This window comes from Rhinoderma darwinii, chromosome 9, assembly GCF_050947455.1.
Source record: "Rhinoderma darwinii isolate aRhiDar2 chromosome 9, aRhiDar2.hap1, whole genome shotgun sequence".
Lineage (NCBI taxonomy): Eukaryota > Metazoa > Chordata > Amphibia > Anura > Rhinodermatidae > Rhinoderma > Rhinoderma darwinii.
The window spans coordinates 58,227,947-58,250,294 of record NC_134695.1 but is presented as its reverse complement, the minus strand read 5'-3'; the positions used below and the strand labels follow the sequence as shown (position 1 = coordinate 58,250,294).

General features: G+C 44.6%; 1 protein-coding gene across 1 annotated transcript in view; it reads right to left on the bottom strand.

Annotated features, from left to right (window-relative positions):
* TCP11L1 (t-complex 11 like 1) overlaps nucleotides 1-14,485 on the bottom strand; it is a 31,633-nt gene extending 17,148 nt beyond the window's left edge. The window contains exons 1-4 of the mRNA XM_075837772.1: nucleotides 14,170-14,485; nucleotides 4,968-5,131; nucleotides 2,887-3,019; nucleotides 454-574 (exon numbers count right to left, since the gene is read on the bottom strand). Of these exons, the coding sequence (XP_075693887.1) occupies nucleotides 454-574; nucleotides 2,887-3,019; nucleotides 4,968-5,127 (414 nt within the window). The 5' untranslated portion in view covers nucleotides 5,128-5,131; nucleotides 14,170-14,485. The remainder of the gene's footprint in view (nucleotides 1-453; nucleotides 575-2,886; nucleotides 3,020-4,967; nucleotides 5,132-14,169) is intronic.
* Between the last annotated feature and the right edge of the window lie 7,863 nt (nucleotides 14,486-22,348).

Here is a 22,348-nt window from a genome sequence, read left to right as displayed (position 1 = left end):
TTTAAAAATAAAAACGTTACTGTAATCTACATTGCAGCGCCGATCTGCAGCAATAGCAGATAGGGGTTGCAAAATCTGGTGACAGAGCCTCTTTAATCTCCTCTTTTCTCTTTTGCTAGTATTTTGTCTCATATTGATGAGCCAGTTTCTTCCTCTTCACTGTACTATGTCTGGCTTAAGACAACTGGCTGCAGCAGGAGCCTCTGCCCGGTCTGCAGTAGGACAAAAAGATTGTTAAGCCTTCCCCCTCCCTTGGCTACACCCCACCCCCTCAGCCATTCACCGGCCACAAATGGAAGGGATTGGCAGGAAATTCACCCCTGTGTTCTCTGCAGGATATCTATAAGGGCTTGCAGTGTGAGCAAGTTTATCTTCTGTTTACTTTTAGCATTCATTTGTAGGTTTAGTGTGCCTTTAAGTCTACCAGATAAAAAATCAGTCAGGTAAAATTACCTCTTTAATTTCTCCTAATAATATAATGGCATGATCATAAATTGGCGGGTCTTCACTGAATTGAGTTTCCAGGCAATCCCAGAATGCTTTATGTACAATGTCCCGAACTGTTCTTTCTAAACTATAAAGAAAAGAAAAAAGAAAAAAAAAAAGGAGCATTTATTATAAAACATGCAAAAACAGACTTTTTCTCCTAAGGACAATGAAATGGGAGGTCCTCTAAAATTCCTGCTGTTATTTCAGGGGGTTCTGAAGCACTGGTTGGGATCGAGCAACTGAAGTCCTCGTCTATCCTGGGCATGAGACAGGTCTCACCATTCATATTGTGTCATGTGACCTGCGTGATGGTCGCAGCAGTTTGAGTCCACACTCAAGTGTGAATGTGCCCCAACTGACATGTATTCAAGCATTACTGTTGCAGGTTGAACCACCGATGAATCAAAAAGTATCTTCTAATGCGACTCGACACAATCCTATAGATACGTCTGTCGTGCAAAAGTCCTGTGACCTAAGACATCGCCTGGACCCACTGCAAAGGAATAGCTTTTGGGAGTGTAAGGGCTTGTCCACATGTAGCATAATTGCGGTACATTTTCCACCTGGAATTAGGGACGGAAAATACGCAGCAGAATACAGTAGCAGCAAAGTGGGTGAGAGTTAACAAATGTCATCCACATGCGGTGTAAAAAGTCCGACCAGAAATTGACCCGCGGTGCGTATTTTTCGTGCTGCAGCAGATCAATTCCTGCTGCGGAAAGTGGACCGTCGTTTTTCAGGAGATGTCACCATCTCCCATCATTGAGAAAAACGCAGCAAAATACGCACCCTTTTCTGCAGTAAAAAATGCAGTCTGCTACTTTCAATGGGATTGCTGCAGAAATTTTCTGCAGCAATTCCGTTATGTGTGGACAAGCCCCAAGTTTAGCGACCATCTTTGAAAGAGATCTGGAGAGGACCATCGATGGTTGGGAAATCTGGAAGTCATGTACAATGACAGTCCTAATCATGCTGGACTAATATTATTATAGGGTTTGACTGTATTTGGCTAATGATAAAAGAAACCGGTGTCACTCAGCCATGATGGAACCACAACTCCCAGCATGTGCTGCCAGCCTGCGTAGACGTAGCTCTAGTAGCTTACAAGCAAACTGATTATATAGGAATGAAAGCAAAAGTTAGAACTTTCTACTGTATTGCATAATAAAAGGACAAACAAATGATAGAATAGTCAAGATTGTTTTCTAGTAAAATCAGTTACATAAACACTATATTCCCTTTTAGAATCACATTTCCTTGCTTGGATAAGAACAAAGGCATCTTCATTATTTACAGACAATGTCATATACTATTCAGTAATCCGCCTGCCTGGCACTAGAATCGCACCAGGAAGTCCGCCAGTTAAATGTTTGGGATACAACTCATTATAGCTAAAAAACAAAAAAGTCGACAACTTTTGGTCATGCAACGGTGACGGTAAAATCCTCGGTTACTGCAACTCTCTTGCAATCACAATCTTTTCCTGGGGGGGGGTTGCATGACATATTCGCACGATGGTCATAAGTTGGGGGGCCCTGTACTCATAATTTTACCGTACAATAATAGCTGGTGTGGAGAACCATTATAAGAACTAGAAAACAGATGGGAGAAAAATAATCTGTAGACATCAGAGCACTCCTTGCACCGTAATCAAATATATCAAAAGTGCAGTCTACTCATCATAGTCATAAATATTCACGACCATACACGATTCAGCATTAATATTTTACAGAAAAACTTTAACCAGTCACAGAGAGGCAGAGCATTAGAGGGTAACTAAACTTTAAAAAAAAAAAAACTTTTGGACAGGTCACATAGTGACATGTCAGAAGTTTTGATCGCTGGGGTCCGAGCACAGAGAACGCCACTAATCACCAAAACTAAGCGGCAGAAGCGCTCGGGTGAGCTTTGCGCCGCTTTGTGTTGGCGGTCAATAAAAAGGTCTATGGGTCCGTACACCGAGGAAAGCCGATCAGAAACTAAAGCGGCACAGCGTTCACCCAGGTGCTTCTGTAGCTTCGTTTTAGGGATCAGTGATCGGTGCACCACCAATCAAAACTTCTGACATGTTACTATGACATGTCAAAAGTTTTTTAAAAGTTTAGTTACCCTTTAAGTCCTCAGCAGAGGGGTAACTATAGGGGATGCAGGCATAGCAGTAGCACCCAGACCCTGGTGCCTGAAGGGGCTCCTCTGCCAAATAGGAGGGCACCAGTACTATAAATGGCACATGATAGTTGTGGTGGCCCTTTTGCATAGTTTGCTTAGGGACCCAGGAGCTTCAAGTTACACCTCCGGTCCTCAGTAGGTGTTTGTATACATGGCCGCACATTATTTTATTTATCATTGACATTCTGCGTATCCTCTACTCCATGGCCTGATGACATCACATCCTACCTTCCCTGAGGCAGCTCCACCGGTTTGATCTGAAAACCTCCATTGACCACAATCTCATGAGCTAAAGCCATGTTGGTGACCCCTTTAGCGGTGTCCATGAGTTCTTCCACCGACACAAAATGAGGCGGGCTGGCTGCAAGACATACAAGGAAGTCAATATATTTACCTGGCCAACATTCTACTGCTTGGCATACAGAACAGTAGAGCGATTATAAGAACTCTCTCAGTGACGTATGTGAAGTGTCATTTTCAGGTTACATCTCTGGATGAATTTAAGGGCAAATTCAATCCAGAACCATCCACAGTTCAGAAGCAATAAAGTAGCAGTGACACCTGATAGCTAATGGGATGTAGCGCAACTTAGTAAGAAAATCATGACATTCTTGTCATAGCTTTGATGTTACTTTCTAATAGAAGGATAATATAAAATCTTAAAAAGGGAATGTGGCATCGAAAAATGAACTATTGGTTAAATCAAGTTTTTATGTTAACCACATTTTTGGTGTTTTTTTTTTAATTTTCTATGTCTTTATATAAAAAAAAAAAAATCATCCTAAAATCTTTCAGCTCTCACTCAAGTCACGGAGTCTCCTAATAAACTGACCCTTCCTGTTCTGACGAGATCACTTCTTAGCAGTCATCTCATTATCATCACAGACAGGATTACACTGATGGGTAACACCTCTATATATAGATAACACCGGATCCACCATCGACAATAGACTGACCCTTCCTGTTCTGTAGAGATCACTCCTCAGCAGTCATCTCATTATCATCACAGACAGGATTACACTGATGGGTAACACCTCTATATATAGATAACACAGGATCCACCATCGACAATAGGTGACGGACACAGCTCCCCTCCTGCACAAGTCACAGAGCATGCTCACTACACTCTCGCATAGAAGTCTATGGGTTTCCTCCTTTCTATGGTCCACATTTCTGCTGTAATCATTTCTCTAAATGCTGCTAACAACAGCTCAGGCAAGATGACTGCCCCCACAATCATGTACAGAACGTAGAATAGAAGGAAACCTACAAATAAAAACAGATTAGAAAACAAAGATTAAGTTTCACAATTTGGTTTCCATTAGGAAAAACAATTAGGGGATACATTCCCTTTAACAGGAATACATTACTAAAAAAAAATTATGTAAATAACCTCACTGATTTGAACGGATATACTTGTGCAAATGGAACAGGTCACAGTGTTCTGTTTTTCAGATTTAGTAGACTTAGTAGTCACCAGTTACAAGGTAAGCCAATGGGAACCACCAATCAAGCATCATATATACATCCAAGTTATTGAGTCAAAACCTGTTCAATATCCGTGACATGTGATCAGTGCACACCAAGGGTGTCCATAAACATTACATGAAATTCAGCCAAACCTGGCCGACTAATGTGTATGGGGTTGCCCCCACTCCCCCCTAAGACAGATATAAGAAAGAAGGATCGGGCATGTTGGATTTTAATATGCCCCATCCTTTTTCCGCGTTGAGATAAGCCTCCGCTAGAGTTCTCCGGCAGCGGCTTATTCCCCTCTACCCATTGGAAACACATGCACGCTCAGCCTTGCCGAATATGCATCTGTATGGGGGAGTCGGGAAGAATAGCGGTCAGCTGAGCAAGTGTTAGACCGCCAGCTATCGTAAGACTACGGGCACAATACTCAGCCCCTTCGTATTGTGCAGTTCGGAGCTACTGACGAAATTGTCCTAGGGTGGGGAGTAGTGTAGTGGTTTCACTTAAAGAGGTATTCCCATCTTCCACAAGATACACCTTAAATGCCTGAAAGGTAGGGGCCCACCTCTGGGACCCTCATGTATTGGGAGAACAGGGGTCCTGTGATTCAGAGCAGCCATCGGAGTTGGGACACAGAAATCAATGGAGAAGTGACCGCGCTTGAACGTGACTCTCGCCATGGAAGTCTAAAGAAGTTACTGAATGAGCTAAACGCTTGGGACCCCCATTTACCAGGCATTTACAGCATAGCCTGTGGACATGAACCTGGAACTACCCCTTTAACATCCACCGATTTTACAGATGGCCCTAGTTGGAAGGGAAGTAACTCTCACCCTGTGGGTTGTTCCCTCTACGTGGGCTCGGGGTACTTTGCCGGACTCTCTTCCGCATGGATTCCTTCGAGGCGCCTGCATTGTTGCTGCGGCCAGCTCTACTGGGTTCATCCGATTCTTCTTCTTCCACAGGCTGCGGTTTATCAGGTTCAAAAGGCATGATCCTGCAATCCCAAACAAAGGCGGATTAACTCCTTATTAACGAAGAGCCCAACGCTGCCATGCGCTCCATGACTGTGTAAACAAATACGTGGCAAAAAAAAAAAAAAAAGTAAATTAAATCACAAAATGTTCCCAATATTCACATATGGTGAGCAACTGAAATACAAAATACATTAGAAATTTGCATAACTTTTCACTACTCAATGAATACACTTTCCACAACCCAGTTTTGATTTGTTGGGGGCTGGGGGTTAAAAACAAACAGAAGAGCAGACGCGCTTCGCTGAATATTTTCCGCCTTCGGCTCCTATCGGTTTCGCACTATATATAGCCCAACGGGAGTTGAAAAATGCTGATGTGAGCGGGAAGGGCACAGAACATTCAGATGACACTTTCTGCCTGTGTTCTAGCGATGGGTGGGGGTCTGGGTGCTGAGGCATATCACAATCTTATCCACCCTTTAACGACAGATTGTTTTTTAGGGCCAGCATTCTGTATGGATTCATTTAGTATTCGTAATATATCTTTATTGGGGTCAGAGCTTCGTTTTTCTAATAGAGCGCTCCTGCATAGACGGAGGTAACTGATGCTGGGTTTCTGCAGCCACCACTAGAGGGAGCTTATTGCATACTGTATGATAATGGAGTTCAATGTATGACAATTTGTGTGGCGACAGGTCAGATGCTAGGGGGTTAACCATGTGATATGTGAAAAAAAATAAAATATCAAATTTGTAAATTTCACCTCTACATTACTTTAGTTCCTGTGTAACGCCTATTGGGTTAAACAAAAAACATTCTGAATGCTGTTTGGAATACTTTGAGGGGTGCAGTTTTTAAAATGGGGTGAGTTATGGGGGGTTTCTAATATATAAGGCCCCTAAAAGCCACTTCACAACTGAACTGGTCCCGGAAAAAAATGTTCTTCTAAATGTGAGAAGTTCCTGCTAAAGTTCTAAGCCTTGTAACGTCCTAGAAAAATAAAAGGATGTTCAAAAACCAACATAAATTAGACATATGGGAAATGTGAACTAGTAACTATTTTGTGTGGTATTACGATATGTTTTATAAGCAGATACATTTAATTTTTATTTTTAAATGTAAATTTTTGCTAATTTTCTCTAAACTTTGCTATTTTTTTTACAAATAAATATTGAATTTATCGACCAAATGTTTTCACGAACATAAAAGTACAATATGTCACAAGAAAATCTCAGAATCGCTTTGATAGGTAAAAGCATTACCACATTATTACCAAAAAGGGACACGTCAGATTTGAAAAAATCTTCTGTGTCCACAAGGCCAAAACAGGCTCTGCCCTTGTTAAGGAAGTTTCCAGATTTTTTGTCTTTTTTTTTTTTTTTTTATAAAGTCATAGCTGGGGCAGCTTACCAATAGGTTATGATAAAAAATAAAAAAATAAAATAAAAGTTCTTGTAACTTTACATTAAAGTAGTTGCAGGTGAAATATCGTCAAAATGTGATGTCACTTCAAGAGGTCACGTAACCTATTCACACACCGATGGTGATTAAAAGTAGAATCCAGGTGGGTGACCACCTCTTCATGGTACAAAAGGGTAGACATTCGGAAGCCATGTTGGCCTTGGGGGATGAGGAGCAAGTGAAGAACAGATGCTAGTGGGGTTGTGGTCCGACCAGGGAACCGTAAGTATAGAGGAGGTGTGAAGATTTGTTCAAAATTGCTGGTTTACAAAGACAGGGTCAATTCTGGAATAGAGGGAACGACAGCTGGAAAAGTGAGTGTATAGTCTCTTCAATGAAGATGAATTTCCCACCAGTTGTCTGAACGATTAAACTGGGTAAGTGCAGCAATAAACGCCGCAGCGATGGACAATTGAGGGGACGAACCTGTCTAGCTTCAAGTCAAGGAAGCAATTTGAATCTCCACCCATAAGGGTATGTTCACACGCGGAGTCAAAAACGTCTGAAAATACGGAGCTGTTTTCAAGGGAAAACAGGTCCTGATTTTCAGATGTTTTTTAAGCCACTCGCGATTTTCGTGGGTTTTTTTTACGGCCGTTTTTTTTTTAGAGTCTATGAAAAACAGCTCCAAAAACGTCCCAAGAAGTGACCTGCACTTCTTTTTCGCGGCCATTTTTTACGCAGCCGTTTTTCAAAACGGCTGCGTAAAAAAAACGGACCATCGGAACAGAACAACGTTTTTTTCCATTGCAATCAATGGGCAGATGTTTGGAGGCATTCTGCTTCCGATTTTTCAGCCATTTTTCGGGCGTTTACGGCCAGAAAAACGGCCGAAAATGAGCCGTGTGTACATACCCTAATAGTTACTCCCTACGCACGGGTGGCAATGAAGGAGAATAGCGGTGACAGGAAAGATGGTTGATGGGCATTGGGTGCATAGTAAGACACTATGGTGACCATTGGACCTCTTGTATGAGGAGTTCAGGCCTTGCACGGTATGAATGTTAAAGGCAAAGGAGGTCAATGTCAACCTATCAATCAGTAAAAGATGATCAATGACCAATGAAGTACATGGCAAAATAGGCGTGGTGGAAGTGGGACCTTCCAAGGAAACACGGCCAAGAAGAATAGTAAAGGATTAAGTGCGATAAGGGGGGATAGCACTAGGGGGAATATAAGGGTCGGGACAAATACACCACAAAAAAAAAAAGAATGTAAAAAAAAAAAAAAACAACAACCTTAAAATGTACAGTGAATATGAACATTATACAGGTAGCAGCCTATTTAGCATTATGCAAGGATACGAAAAAAAAAACAAAAAACAAATATATAGGATTGTTCAAAGAAAAAAAATAAAAGGGGGCCGGACAGTTAAAACGGGCCATAATGTCGATCAACATTGCCGAGTGTGAATGGCAACTCAGGAGCAAGAAATAAATGTCTAATTAGGATCTTCATCTAGAGTAGCAGATAAGATGGAGATGGGCAATGTAGAAAGTCCAGGGTCAAGGCACATGTTGAAATGAGGTGGAGCTTCTATTGCTGTGTGCTGGGCTGGAAGGGCCAGTAACCCGTGACGTATTGTGATTGTTCGGGGTGGAGTCCTCCTCAGGCAGAGGCGATCGCTGGAGAGATCGATGAATGCGGTGTCTTCCATGTGGAGCTGTGAGAAGGCCTTTTAAGCCCCTTGTGAGAATGGTTTAAACCTTGTTGTAGAAAAAGGTAAACCCAAAAGGGAAGCCCCATTTGTACTTGATATTTCTTAAAAGAACGTTTCTTGACTACGACGGAAAAGCGAGGTAAGGAGATAGTTGGTACGTGTGCCCTTGGAAAGACAGGGAGGTGGCATTACGGGCTGCCAGCAATAACGCTTACCCGGTGCAGAAGAAATTTAACTTTGTGATGTCACAGGGGATCCCCCAACTTTCTTGGCTAAATAACATGACAATTAGATACAGAAGTAGTATGACGTGTACTTTCTCCTATCGAATTTCAGCAGTGAACGATCAAGACCCTACAGTATAAAGAAGATTCCCTCAAGACATAGGAGGAAATGAATAAAATTAAAAAAACAAAATAAACGAGTTACTCAGTGCAACCAATCAGCGCTCCACTTTCATTTCTTTGATTGCTCTGGAAAAAAAATTTCAAAGTGATTGGTTGCAACAGGCCAGTTTTGCGTTAGTTTTGATTAATGGGGCCTAGTAAATTTATAATTATTACTGCGGTCCAGAGTGAAGTCCGTGTAGGATTACCATTTCCGGTTCAGTTCAGGCCCCTCAGTCTGTGGCAGCCAGCCCCTCATTTCCAGGCAGCCGGAATAGAACTGACTCATACACAAACTTTATTATATTATATCCCTATTCTAACACTTCTTCCGGTAACAGAGCACTCGCTGCTTATTAGATATCATATACAACATAAATGTGCGCTCGTTCTTCATCGCTTTGTATCTTGTCCGAATTAAGAGGCTTAAAAAGGAAAATTTTCTGGGTAGTATCCAGAAAAATTGATCATCAGGTCGGCATCTACTCCCTTCACGTCACTCTCAGGTCCTCTGTGTGGAAGTCTTATGCCACCTGGAAACCATCAACATGCTGCTGCAGATGGATGTTACTTTATTATGGGTCTATTTTGTACACAGGGTGCACAACGCTGGACACTGGTGAATCGGTCGCCTCAATAACATTGTAATACCTCCTGCAGATGGCATTTCTGGTAATAACACAATATAAAACTATTAGTAAGGTGCTCAAAATGAAACAAAATAGGACCCTTCGCAATGGGGTGTTATTAAAACTTTTGCCCAGGACCCTCAGTGCTGAACAGAGTAAAAAACCCTGCTCCAACGTGCTGTTATATACTAAAGCGGGGCTGGACGAAACCCAGTCACTGGGGGGGAACTAGACAATTGGTGCTGGCAGCAAGGTTGTCCTCTCTGAAATTTATGCATTTGGCAGCTGGGTGCTTTCATACTGAGGGCAAACTCCATCTCTCCAGGGAAAAGCGTTAACAGACGGCTCCTGCCGTCAAATAATAACGGCCTGCAAATAACGACCTCCATGTTAGCAGAGACCAGTGCAGAAAGCTACATACAACAGCTGACAACGAGCTACCCCGACTACTGGAGATGCGGGAGGGGCCTGCTGGGGAAGTGGGAGGGGCCTGTTCTGGCTACTGGAGAAGTAGGAGGGTCCTACTGGGGAAGTGGGAGGGGCCTACTCTGGCTACTGGAGAAGCGAGAGGGCCGATAGATAGATATTCATGAACTGTACTTACATACCATATAATTTCATAGTAACCAGTCAACTAAGATCTCTGTAAGATGTCGGCACTGGTTACTGTGAAAGTATATGGGGGCAGGTCATGGTCAGTGGCGTAACTACCACTATAGCAGCCATAGCGGCTGCAACGGGGCCCGCGGCATGAGGGGGCCCATGCCGCCCACCGGGACAAGCCTCCCGCTATGGCTGCTACAGCGGTAGCGATGCAACATTCAATAGTATCTGACGCAGATGCTATTGTACACTATGACAGAGCAGGGAGGTATAGGCTACATGCCACGTTCGGTCTGCAGCCTATCAGGCGCAGGATACCTGCGCAGGCCGGCGTGATGACGTGACTGGATCACGCCAGCCTACGCAAAGGTTCCGGTCGTTGTTGAGGAGCTGCTCCGTTCGTCGGGGGAACAGGGCCTAGGTGAGTATAATTTTTTTTTGCTTTGGGGGCGATATATCTCACTATATACAAGGGAGGTGGGGGCGCTATCTACAAGGGGGGCTTTATAGCAGTGTCTACAGGGGGGGGGGGAAACTGTAGCACCGCACCGGGGGGCTGCCTGCAGGGCACAAGCTACAGGAGGGGGCTGCAGGGCACAAGCTACAGGAGGGGGCTGCAGGGCACAAGCTACAGGAGGGGGCTGCAGGGCACAAGCTACAGGGGGCACTATCTACAAGGGGGGCTGTGTGAAGAACCTATGGCAGGAGGGGCCCAGTCAAACGTTTGCTATGGGGCCCAGTGTTTCCTAGTTACGCCCCTGGTCACGGTATATATCTGACCAGTGCTTTGGACTCTGGATGGTCAGTATTGCTGGCTATGTCATGGATATCTGATGTACCGGTCATATATACATCTCTCCTCTGTTATCTATACTGACATCACATATCCAGACACAGAAGTGCTGCAGCGGAATAACATCTTGTCTCTTTATTTCTCCACTACACACATCACCCGGCATCGCAATTAATATTGATGAATAGCGACACTGTCAGCAAGCCAAGCAAAGGCCGGACTATTCCCAGCATGTTCCTGATAAACGTCCGAGGACATCATGAAGCTCCTGGCGTGTTTGTTCTGGATGATCCTCACGTAACATAATTGATGTCTATGGTACGTATGACGCAGCACGGGAGGGGCACATATTTATACCAGTTTTGCATATAAGATGTTTTAGCCGTTGTTCTCGGATTATAACACTGCTTGTGAATTACTCTACACCAAACGGAGCGATTTTCAGATGATTTCTTTAGAACATTGATCAGAGTCGGATACTAGGACGTCGGGTCGCTCCAGTGCGAACAACTCAGAAAGACGATCACCACAATATAGCCTGTCTGAGCGCACACACGAGCCGATCACGTTCATGTCAACAAGGTTACATACACACCGAGCACTTCTGGTGAGGCAGAGCCGAATTATTACCGCACCCTGGCAAACAAATGGTGGACTAATAGTGTAAGGCCCCATGCACATGAACGAGTGAATTGCAGCCCCATTCATTTCAATGGACCCATGCACACGACCGTGGTTTCCACGGTCCGTGCATGGCCCAGGAGCCTGGACCTCAAAAAGAACGGACACCCGAAAATCACGGCCGTGCACATGGCTACGGTCGTGTCCATGAGGCGTTAGACTTTACAAGGGTTCTTTGCCCAAACAGGCAGGACAGCAACATTGATGATTGGGGAGATATAGGTCTGTCCTCATACCCTCCGAGTGGTGAACAGCGCCCTCTAGTTTTCGCATAGAAAGGGGTATCATGAACCTTGTTTGCTATTGATACTTTTTGACCAACTGAAGCACTTGTTACCAGACCTACTATCAGCTTAGGTGGTAAAACTGGTCCACATGATGATAATAATACTTTATTTATAGAATGCCAACCTATTCCGCAGCACTTTACAATTCAGGGGGTACATTGTATAGACAATATCAGACATTACATATTGACAAAACTCATTTACAATTCAAACAAGAGGAGAAGTGAGGACCTCGCAAGAGCTTACAATCTATAAAGGTAATAGATTGTAATGATGTTCCCCCAGGATCTTGAGCAGACAATCAGCGGAAACAACACAACAGCAAGACAAGAATTCCTGCTTGCTCAAACAAAAAACTTTGAAAAATGAATGAGACCTAAAGCTTCATCACAACAAAACCATCCCATAATTCATGGCACATACGTAAATACCCTACCTACAACGCCTTTCCTCTTCAGGTCTCATTCACACTAGCATTTTGTTTACTTTTCTGACACATATTCCTGTTAGAAAATGGATCAGTCAACAGATATTGTTTATTTTAGTGGGATTCAAATGGTGCCAGAATGTATTAATATGCAGCATCTTTTATCACTTTCGTCAAAGGGTTGCACCAGATTCGCCAAATATCACCTATCCGCAGGATAGGCGATAACTATCTGATCGCTGGGACTCCCACTGATCGCTGGGACAGCGGTGCTGAACCTCCGATTCCTCCTCATTGCTAGATCGCAGTGCAGGAGCTTCAATGGAGCAGTGGTTGAGAATGCGCCCGCCGCCCCATTCAATGTCTAAGGGATTAACGGAAACATCCGAGCGCTGCGCTTGTTTCAGTCATTCCAATAGACTTTGAATGAAGCAGCAGCGTGCAGGCTCGCCCACCACTTCGATCAACGTCTTCCTCACTGCGGACCAGCAGATTGGTGGGGGTCCCATCGATCAAAGAATGATCACCGATCCTGTGAAAAGATGAGAATTGTTGATTTTTGGAATACCCCTTTAATAGGGTTTGATCACACAAACCCTTCTACAAAAACAGCCAGCCTGGCGATCAGCTGATCGCCTAGCCTGATTGACTAGCGTTTGGCTCCGGAAGCCCTATCAGCGGTTATCACCGGAAGCGGCGCTTCACAGTATTACGGTATACACTTGAATGGGAAAAGGCTGTAATACTGTGAATTGCCGCTATAAGTGTATCAGCGATTGACGGAGTGAGCAGTAAAGCAAATGAAGAGGAAGCAGCGCTCGTACAAACACTGCGGCCCCTTTAAAACAGCCGATTGGTGGGAGTTGGACCCCGACCAATGAGATATTGATGGCCTACACTGAGGATAGGCCATCAATTTCTTAGGCCTGGAAAACCCCCTTTAAATACTGATGGCCTATTCTTAGCATAGACCATTGATTCTTGATCTGACCCCTGAGGATTAGCACAATAAATTATTATTCGCTTAAACGGAATTGAGCTCTAGTACCGGGCACATCTGCCCATATAGACAAGCCACTGTAAACAATGTAGGGGCCCAGGCGATCCAGCTGTGGCACTTTCATTCAGATAATTGGCGGAAATGTGGGATGCGAACCCCCTAAGGATAGGAAATTCATATTTAAACCTCCTAATAAATACACCGTGCAGTTTCCAATTGTTATAAACCCTCCTGAAGCTCCTCTAAATAGAAAAACATTGTAAATCCTTCCCTTTATAACCTCTCTCGTCCCGTCTCCCCCACTGCTCCAGTGTTATAATCTTGATGCCAAGATGCTGTGTCTATAATGAGGTCAGGTGACCATGAAAGCCAATATCAAGCGGCCAAGATCATAACCTAGGAACCTCTGGGGTCTATTAGATCTGGGGCAGCTTAGGGGGGTTTAACGGGTGAAAATAAAACTTAAAGAGGACCTGCCACCTCTCCTGACGGTTTTATTTTAGTGAATACTTTTATTCCTCATGACATAACAATTCTGGAGCAACTTTTCTTAGAACTCTGTGTTGTGCCGTTCCTCTGTTAATACTCCTGGAAACATGAATAAATTGACAACTGGGTGTTACCATTCCCCTTGCCAAAGGGGTGTGTCCCTACACAGTCTCACTGTCAGCACTGATTGGACATTGTCAGTCTGTGTAGGGACACACCCCCAACTGGGAACTCCAAGTTGTCAATTTATTCATAAATTTCTAGGAGGAATAACAGGGGAACAGAACAAGGTACAGTTCTAAGAAGAGATGATCCAGAAGCGTTTTTTTCTGGGGAATATTTACTAAAAAAAATAAAAAAAACAGACACGTCAGGAGAGGAGACAGGGCCTCAGTAGTGAATATTTATAAGTGATCACCCGGAGCTGCTATTAGCAGTTCTGCCTAGTCTCAGATTACTGTTGTGGGGACGTATCACTGTATATCTGGGCTACAATGTCATTCAGCATCCTGAGAAAGCTGGGTGACAACCCATGCTGATGATGTGATGGAGGTCAGACCGCTTTCACATGATAAATGACAAGATGCTGGGGTCACAGGTAAAGAAACACCAGAGAATAATAATAATGACCGGAAGGCATTACCTGCAGTAAGAACGGTCGGGGGGACGGACAGCTGCAGTGAGGAGTGCCAGGCTCACACGTCACCCTCAGCTCTGTGCCCAGCTCCTCATACTAGTGACACATAGGGCACTGCCTGCAGGTGACTGTCCCGGCGCTGGAGCTGCAGCTCTGGAGACAAGATGTTGCAAGTCACAGCCGTTAGGGAACAGCCCATTTAGATTGCTGCAAATTCTATTTACGGAAGCTGCACCCGGGGCTGCCGGGAAATGTAGTTTCAGGGGACATTGGTTTGCGAGAGAACATGACGAAGAAGTTTTGGCAGCAGGGGGCGGGGTCAGTTCTGGAGAAGGCGGGGTTGTCCTACTGTTAGCCGTTGTCGGGGCGTGGCTAGAGCTGGAGGGAAGCATGGCTGAGGGGCGTGTCCTGTTTATGAATGGCTGCTGCATGCGCGTCTCTGTATCAGGCCTATGTCTTTCATGATGGGAGCCGGTGTCCGTGTCCGGTGCTACATGAGAAGGGGTCGTGACAAATGTTACTAATATATTATTCTGTGGTGTGCAGTGCTCTGCCATCTGTGGATCTCCAGCTGTTGAAAAACTACAACATCCCCAGATGGCATGCTGGGAGTTGTAGTTTTGGAACAGCTGGAGAGCCGCAGGCTAGAGACCACTTGTATAGGGGTAAAAAAATCAAAATCACAACCAAAACCCAAAGTCCACCCCACCACATAAGAAAGGCTTATGAGACTTAGGTGCTGGGTAGTCATTCACTATCCCAAAAAATATACAAAAAAAAATCCATTAATGTGAGATCTAATGGCCTTGATCTGGTGTGGGTGAAAAAGATTAATAAGGCCTTATTCACACAGTGCAGATTTTTTTTTAATGCCGTTTTTGAAGCCACAATCAGGAGTGGATCCTAAAAAGAGGGAAAGTATATGGGAAAGATTCTACATCTTTTTTTTTTTTTTTTGGGCTCGGTAGTGTTTTGTTTTTTTTGGAATCGCAGCAAAGTGCTGGTTTGGCATTTTTTTCTAACAGTGTTTTTCTCCCATAGAGCTGCATAAGTTTTTGTTTTTGTTTGCTTGATCCAAAAAATGCATGTATCATTTCTAATGTTTTTTTTTTTGTGGCATTATTTCAGAATAAATCATGTGTTGCAAAGAGGAATCTTTGCATCACATGATTTGTAATGTGAAAATAAGCCACATAAATAAACGCAAGTACAAAAAAAAAAAAAACTATAAATAAAACAATACAAAAAGAACTGGCAAAACCTCAGAAAATGTGTTAAAAAAAAAAAAGCCACGAAGAAAATGTGTGAAAGAAGTCTATTTAAAGATGTACTCTGATTGTAGACACTTATGGCGTATACAGGATATGCCGCAAATGTCTGCTAGGCGGGGGTCTACGTCCGACTTACTATTATATGGCCATTGTTATATTTTGGGCAAAATTAATGCCTGGTTCACATCCCGATTTTTTCCTCCTGTCTGGGCAGCGAGGAAAAAATACGGCATCCGAACTCCACGGGCAGAGCGCTACTGAAAGTGCTTTGCCCGGAGAAGCTCCCGACGTCACTGTCCATATATGACAGTCATGTCAGGAGCTGCAATGCCGGAGTCCCCGCGAGAGCATCGGAAATGTTCTGGCCGGGGGCACTCCAGTCCTGCGGACGCCCTTTAGGTCACTGTCCACATATGTACAATTACATACGGAGCTTCCCCTGGGCCCAGCACTACCTGATGCTCTTCCTGGCCTCCGGAATAGCCCCTTAGTATATGTTTAATGTATACCTCTACAGTGGCACCCGTCACACATAGGCCCCTATGTTTAAAAACGTATACTGCGCAGCATACGTTTTCTTTGCGGGATCCCTCAAGATGGAATAGCATAGTCTACTACACTATTCCATACTCCAAAAACTGACGCATAACAGCCGGCGCATGACAAAAGGACAGTCTTTGGCCGCCGTGGGGCTAAAATGTGATGTGCACCGACACCTTTACAGAAAACGTAAGAAAAAGAGCCGTAGCTATAGAAATAGAACAAGTTTGATTTTTAAAAAAAAAACCTATTTTTTTACAAAATATTTTAAAACCGGACGATGCCATTATGTTTCACCATTCGGATGCGCGCCAATGGGGTTTTCCCTGATTAATCTTGAATCCGTTGGGGTCCGACCGCTGGAAACACCACCACTTGTTACAATGAGGGACACCCATCCCACGTTCCCACACCTGTGGACGTCTGCGCTCACTCAGCTTTTTTCATATCTACCACGGACCCGACCATCTCTCCAAAGAACTCCTACCCACCACGGCGGTCCACAGGAAGCAGAATGGAGGGGGGGGGGGGGTCCTTATGGTCAGACCCCAACCAATCTAACATTTACCACTCATGCTGTGGACATGGAAAAATAATTTCAATAATGGGAATGATTTTTCATGCTGAAATAAACTGAATAAATGATAAACCGTAAAAACAATTGACTTCTAGTTCACACAGGATGAAAACGCCGCAGATTTTCAATCCCGTTTGCGGTTTGTGGAACACAGCAGCAGCCAAGTGGATGAGATTTTAACAAATGTGAACATTTTCTTTGTAGAAATTGGCCTGTGTTTCAGATTATTTTTTTTTAATTTAAAGCAGTATACTCACCCGACCAATCCCCTGGCGTTCCTGTGGTGACACTTCCCTTCGCCGCTGTTTACCAGCCTCCAGCGATGTAGTGTCTACTCAACACGTGGCCGATGCAGCAGTCACATGTGTCAACGGGTCATAGCTGGAGCCGGATGAAGTCAGGTGGAGACCAGGGGATTGGTAAAGGGTGTAGACCACGGGGTCAGCAACCTTCAGCTGTTGTGAAACTACAACTCCCAGCATGCCCTGACAGCCAAAGGCTTTTTTATTCCAACCAAAGGCTGTCAGGGCATGCTGGGAATTGTAGTTTCACAACACCTGGGGTGCCGAAGGTTTTGACCCTATTTAATGTCTACAATAAATGTATAGCCTGGGGGAGATTTATTAATACGGTCTTAAAGATAGACTGCATTAAACTAGACCAGAGGCAGAAATTGTGCCAAATTTATCACAGTGGGGCACGATGTAAGAGATATTTAGCGCATCTTACTAGGCACGTTAGACAATCTGCCTTACACCACTTGGCTGGCAACTTCACATCAATATTTTGTGCCTAAAAAATGGCGCAGCTCATTAATAAATTTGGTGCATTTAACGAGTTCCTTTTAGCAATGCCCCTTTCCTAAACCCATTTTAAGGGTAAGTTCACACATAGCATAAACACTGCAGCGTTTCCGCAACAGTATTTGCTGCAGATTCTCCGCAGCATAAAACGGTAGCAGCAGAGTGGTTAAGATTTGAACAAACTTCATCCACACGCTGTGTAAACTATAAGCGAAAAAACCACTCAGAAATAGACCTGCGGTGCGTTTTTTTTTTTAATCCACAGCATGTCAATTGTATTCGCGTATTCGCTGCTTTTTTTTTTTTTTGTGGGTTTTGCCTATTAAATTCAATGGGGAGGTAAAACCCGCAAAAAACGCAGATGGTGCGATTTTTGCAGTGGAAGAGCTGCAATTCCGCTGGAAGAATTGCAAACCCAGGGGAAAAAAAAAAAAAACACCTTATACTTACCCAGAATTTTGTGCTTCTTTGTCCAGGCCGGCCTCCTGGGTTGACGTTTCATCCCATGTGACCACTACAGCCAATTACAGGCTGTAGAGATCACATAGGATGAAAGTCATGTTTCATATGTGCAGACATTCCAGGCCAAAAAAACAGCTCCACAATTTGGTGCGGTTTTTCGGCCAAAAGTCCCTGCGGCGACCAGGGCAGATACAGCGTATTCGCCCTGTGTGAACATGACAAAACCTGTGCCAGTTGTAGGGTATCATTGTGGTGCATTTTGCTTAGTTAGGGCTTGTCCACACACAACGGAATTGCTGCAGAAAATTTCTGCAGCAATTCCATTGAAAGTCAAAGGCTTTACGCTGCGGAAAAACGCAAGATTTCCTGCAATCTTTACGGCACAAAATGGTGCGTATTTTGCTGCATTTTTCGCAACGCTAGGAGATGGCGACACCTCAAAAACGCAGCAATTCAGTCCACTTTCCGCTGCAGGAATTGACATGCTGCAGTCCGAAAAATACGCACCACAGGTCAATTACAGCTCGGAATTTTTACGCAGCGTGCGGATGAGATTTGTTAAACCTCATCCACTATGCTGCTACTGTATTCTTCTGCGTTTTTTCCCTCCGAAATTCCGGCCGGAAAATATGCGTCAATGCTGCAGCATGTGGATGAGCCCTAAGGGTACGGTCACGTGCGGCAGATTGTTGCAGAAATTCCGCTCCATTCATCTGAATAGATTTTGCAGAAAGCCATACACCTGCTGCACAAACAACCCAATTTAGTTGAATTGAACGAATTTCCAGTCACAGAAAATTTCTGCAACAAAGTCAGCCACGTGTGACTGCAGCTTTTATCTCCCACACTGAAAAACGAAACAAGCAATTGAATAAAGAAACAGGGCAGGATGACCGGTCACAGTCACTGGAAACTGCTTCTGTACTTCCAGGACATTCTTCTTCCACAGGGCCAACACTAGGGGGCAGACCAGACAAAAAGGTTCGGCACAGCAATGTATCGCCAATTGTTTTTTCTTTTTAAATCAAAATCTGACCACATTGTCTGCCGTCCCCGATCGATGTAAAACTGAAAACATTTTTTTTTTTTTTAAAAGGAGCCTGTCAAAAAGCATTTGCCTAAATAGGGAACATGATTAAATAAGCAGTTTAAGGATATTTACTAGGGTTTAAGCACATCAGGGTCAGGACTAGTGTTTCACAGAAGGATAAAGACGTTGCTCATTACAACTAAACAATTGGTTTACAAGCAGACATTGCTCCCGACTACGGTTAAGGCTTCATTCAGATTTAGCATCCATATTATTGCTGTAAACCCCAGATCCCCACAGTTCAAGTGAACCAAACTCAGATCAATGGCCCAACATGAGGATTCCCCAAGTTTAATATCGCATTAATTTAATATGACATTACTGTGAGTCTTGGAGCCGGCACCACCACCAATTCCCAGGCTAGGTTCACATGTTACGGTAAATATGCATTTTTTTGCATCTTGACCACAACACGAGGAGCATAGGGTTGGATTAGTGGGTTGCAATTGCGTTACGACTACTGCTCGGCTGACCCCTCATTCACACGACAGGGTCCGAGTGTCGGCTGGGAAAATCGGCCGATTTTCCCGGCCTGTTTGCATCCGTTCCGGGCCGTGTTGCCGTTTTTAAGGGCCGATTTGCTTCCGTTTTTTTCCCTGTCCGTTTTAAAATCGGATGAATTTCATTTAAGTTGGTGTTGCCACCCAGCCCCCTGTTGGTGTTGCCACCCAGCCCCACCCCCCCCCCCCCACATTCCAGGAGAAGTCACTGACTTCAATGCCCATATATGGACAGTGTAGTCACTGACTTCTCCTGGAGAGGAATTCCCTGCCACAGGTCGGGCATTCCGCTTCAGAAGTGAGTGACATCGCTGTGTCCATATATGGACAGTGTAGTCACGCACTTCTCCTGTAGCGGAATCCCCAATCCCCGGACGGGGATTGGGGATTCAGACTCCTACAGGGAGCAAAAAAAGACCCTCCTCCTCCTCACATGCACTCTGCGCTGTGAGGAGAGAGTGCGCGAGCGACGGTAGACCCGGCCATCACTCGGGACACATTCCGGTGATGGCCGTGTATTACCCGGCCCCATAGACTTCTATGGGAGCCGGGCGGCCGGGTACCCGGCCGAAAATAGGGCATGTCCCATTTTTTGACGGCTGGTTTTCCCGGCCCGTCAAAAAAAAAAAAACGGTCGTGTGAATAGCTCCATTAGGGGTCTATGGTTCCTAATGCAGCCGAGCGACGGATGATTTATGAACGGCCGGCACCCGGCCGGGAAACCCTGTCGTGTGAATTCCGCCTTAGAGGCTTCGTTAGGGGTCTTCATCGCAGATCCGGCAGAGATCACCGGAAACCATAGCAGAGCATGCTGCGCTATGGTTTCCGGTAAAACCACAAACACCCAACAGAACCCATTAAAGACCAATCGGTTCCATCAGTGGGGACCGTGCTGCAACAGAACCGTTGCGTCCAGTATACGCTCATTGCGCTCCTCTGACTGAGCAGAACAAATCAGAAGGATCCGGCGCAGGTTTGAACCCACAGACACCTTGAAATCATTGTTTTTTGCAGTCTATCCTTCACTCCTCTAATAAGCGGCACAATCGTTACTTTGCTCCAGACAACGGCGTCTTATATAAGAACCACATTAACAATTCCCATAATGAGGATGAGCTTCTCCACGTTCAGCACACACCACTGATTTACAGTACACGTCGTGCATTCCTCAGACATGTTTGTTTAGGAAGATGAAAGGTCATTGTGTTGTGTGACAACATTCCAGCCCCAGCTTTGGTTGTGTGTGAACTGTTCCCTGGAGATGTCATTGCAGAGGACAGATTTTCTACAAAAACCGGACACTGCTAGATTTACCCAACTCCAAGCCATCCCTAAAGGGGCAGTGTCACCGTAAGTGAAGTTAACAGGATTACTGTAGAAGATTTATTCACTATAAACTTATACTTCTACTTAAGTATATTCCAGCCTAAAGCATTTTCACCTATCCACAGGGCAGGTGATAAACACTAGATTGGTGGGGCCCAACCACTGGAACCCCTATTGACCACTAGAATGAGAGACCTAATCTCTCCCCCCCCCCCCCCCAACTACCAGACCACTATGACTGGAACAGCAGCCAGGGATGAAGACGCCACTTCACATCTATTGTACTCTGCTGTTTGTCAATGCCAGACTCAGGATGGAGCACCATGACTGATGCCCGGCTGCTGCTCCATTCTGCAGACTGGGGGGGGGGGGGTACTGTCTTCTGTACTGGTGATCGGTGGGAGTCTCACCAGTTGGATAGGTGGAAAATACTTTAGGCTGGAATACCCCTTTAAGAGTGTGGTCACAAACAGGGCAACCAAACCTGTCCCACGGACAAGAGTGTTGCTGCAGCGATCAGCTGCTTCCGTGCACCGGATGTCCATGCCCGAAGCAGATGGCTCCGGTCACAGAATAGCAGCCGAGCTGTAGCTCAGCCGCTACACAATATACAGAGCCATCTGCTTCCAACTCCAAATACTACAGAACATCCCGAAAAGTGAAATGGTTGCCTATGACAAATTCGGTTGCGGCTTTCATTTTTCTGAAGGGCCTCCAATGTACCATCAGGAGCTGTATGAAGCAATGTTTTCAGGGGTGAAAAGGCCTCCATATGAAATCGTAGGCATGCGTCTTTATGGGCGTCCTCACAGCTGCGTTAAAAAATGGAGCCATATTACAGCTGTGTGTATGAGGCCTTAGGACCAGGTAGCCATTATTACAACGAGGAGTATTAATCGGCCAAAGTCTGAAGGAGAAAGTCAACGCTTCGCAGGATATTGGTGGTAAAGAATCTGTCCACCTCCCGAGGAGTTTAATGACTTCACACTCATCCTGGTTTTTCAGCGTTTGTGTGAAGCCGGCGAGCTGGAGAGGGAACCAGTTTGTACGGTTTAAGATGAAGCCTGAAGGATTAACAAGTTTCTGACTCCCTTCACTTATACCTACCGGGGTTTGCACTAAATCTGGATGCATTAAACAACCGGAAGTGAATGACCAAAGAGGAATTAACTCCAAAACACTAAACAGGAGGAAAAAAAATAAATCACTACCCGAGAAGCTTGATCTAGGAGAACCATTGACTATATAGTCAGCTAATGTAGATCCAAGAGTCCATCCAAAAGCTGCTGGATTACAAGGACCGTTCAACTGAGAGAAACCACCAGTGATTTAATAGAGGGTGTAAATAAAGTTCGCCAACTTTTTTGCTTTGAGAAAAACTTTAGTTGGGAATCAAACACTAGGCATTCGCTCCTGAAAGCTTTACAGGTGAGCAACTTTTTGCATGTTTTAAAGGAACTGGTTGATATAACATCCTTATGTCCAGCTCACTCTTCTAGACCTACAACTAGTCTTATCGGATTTTTACACTACAACCTAGCATAGTTTATTTGGAACTCTTCGACTTAAGCCTCATGCACACGGCCGTGCCCATAATGACGGGCTGTGATTGCGGG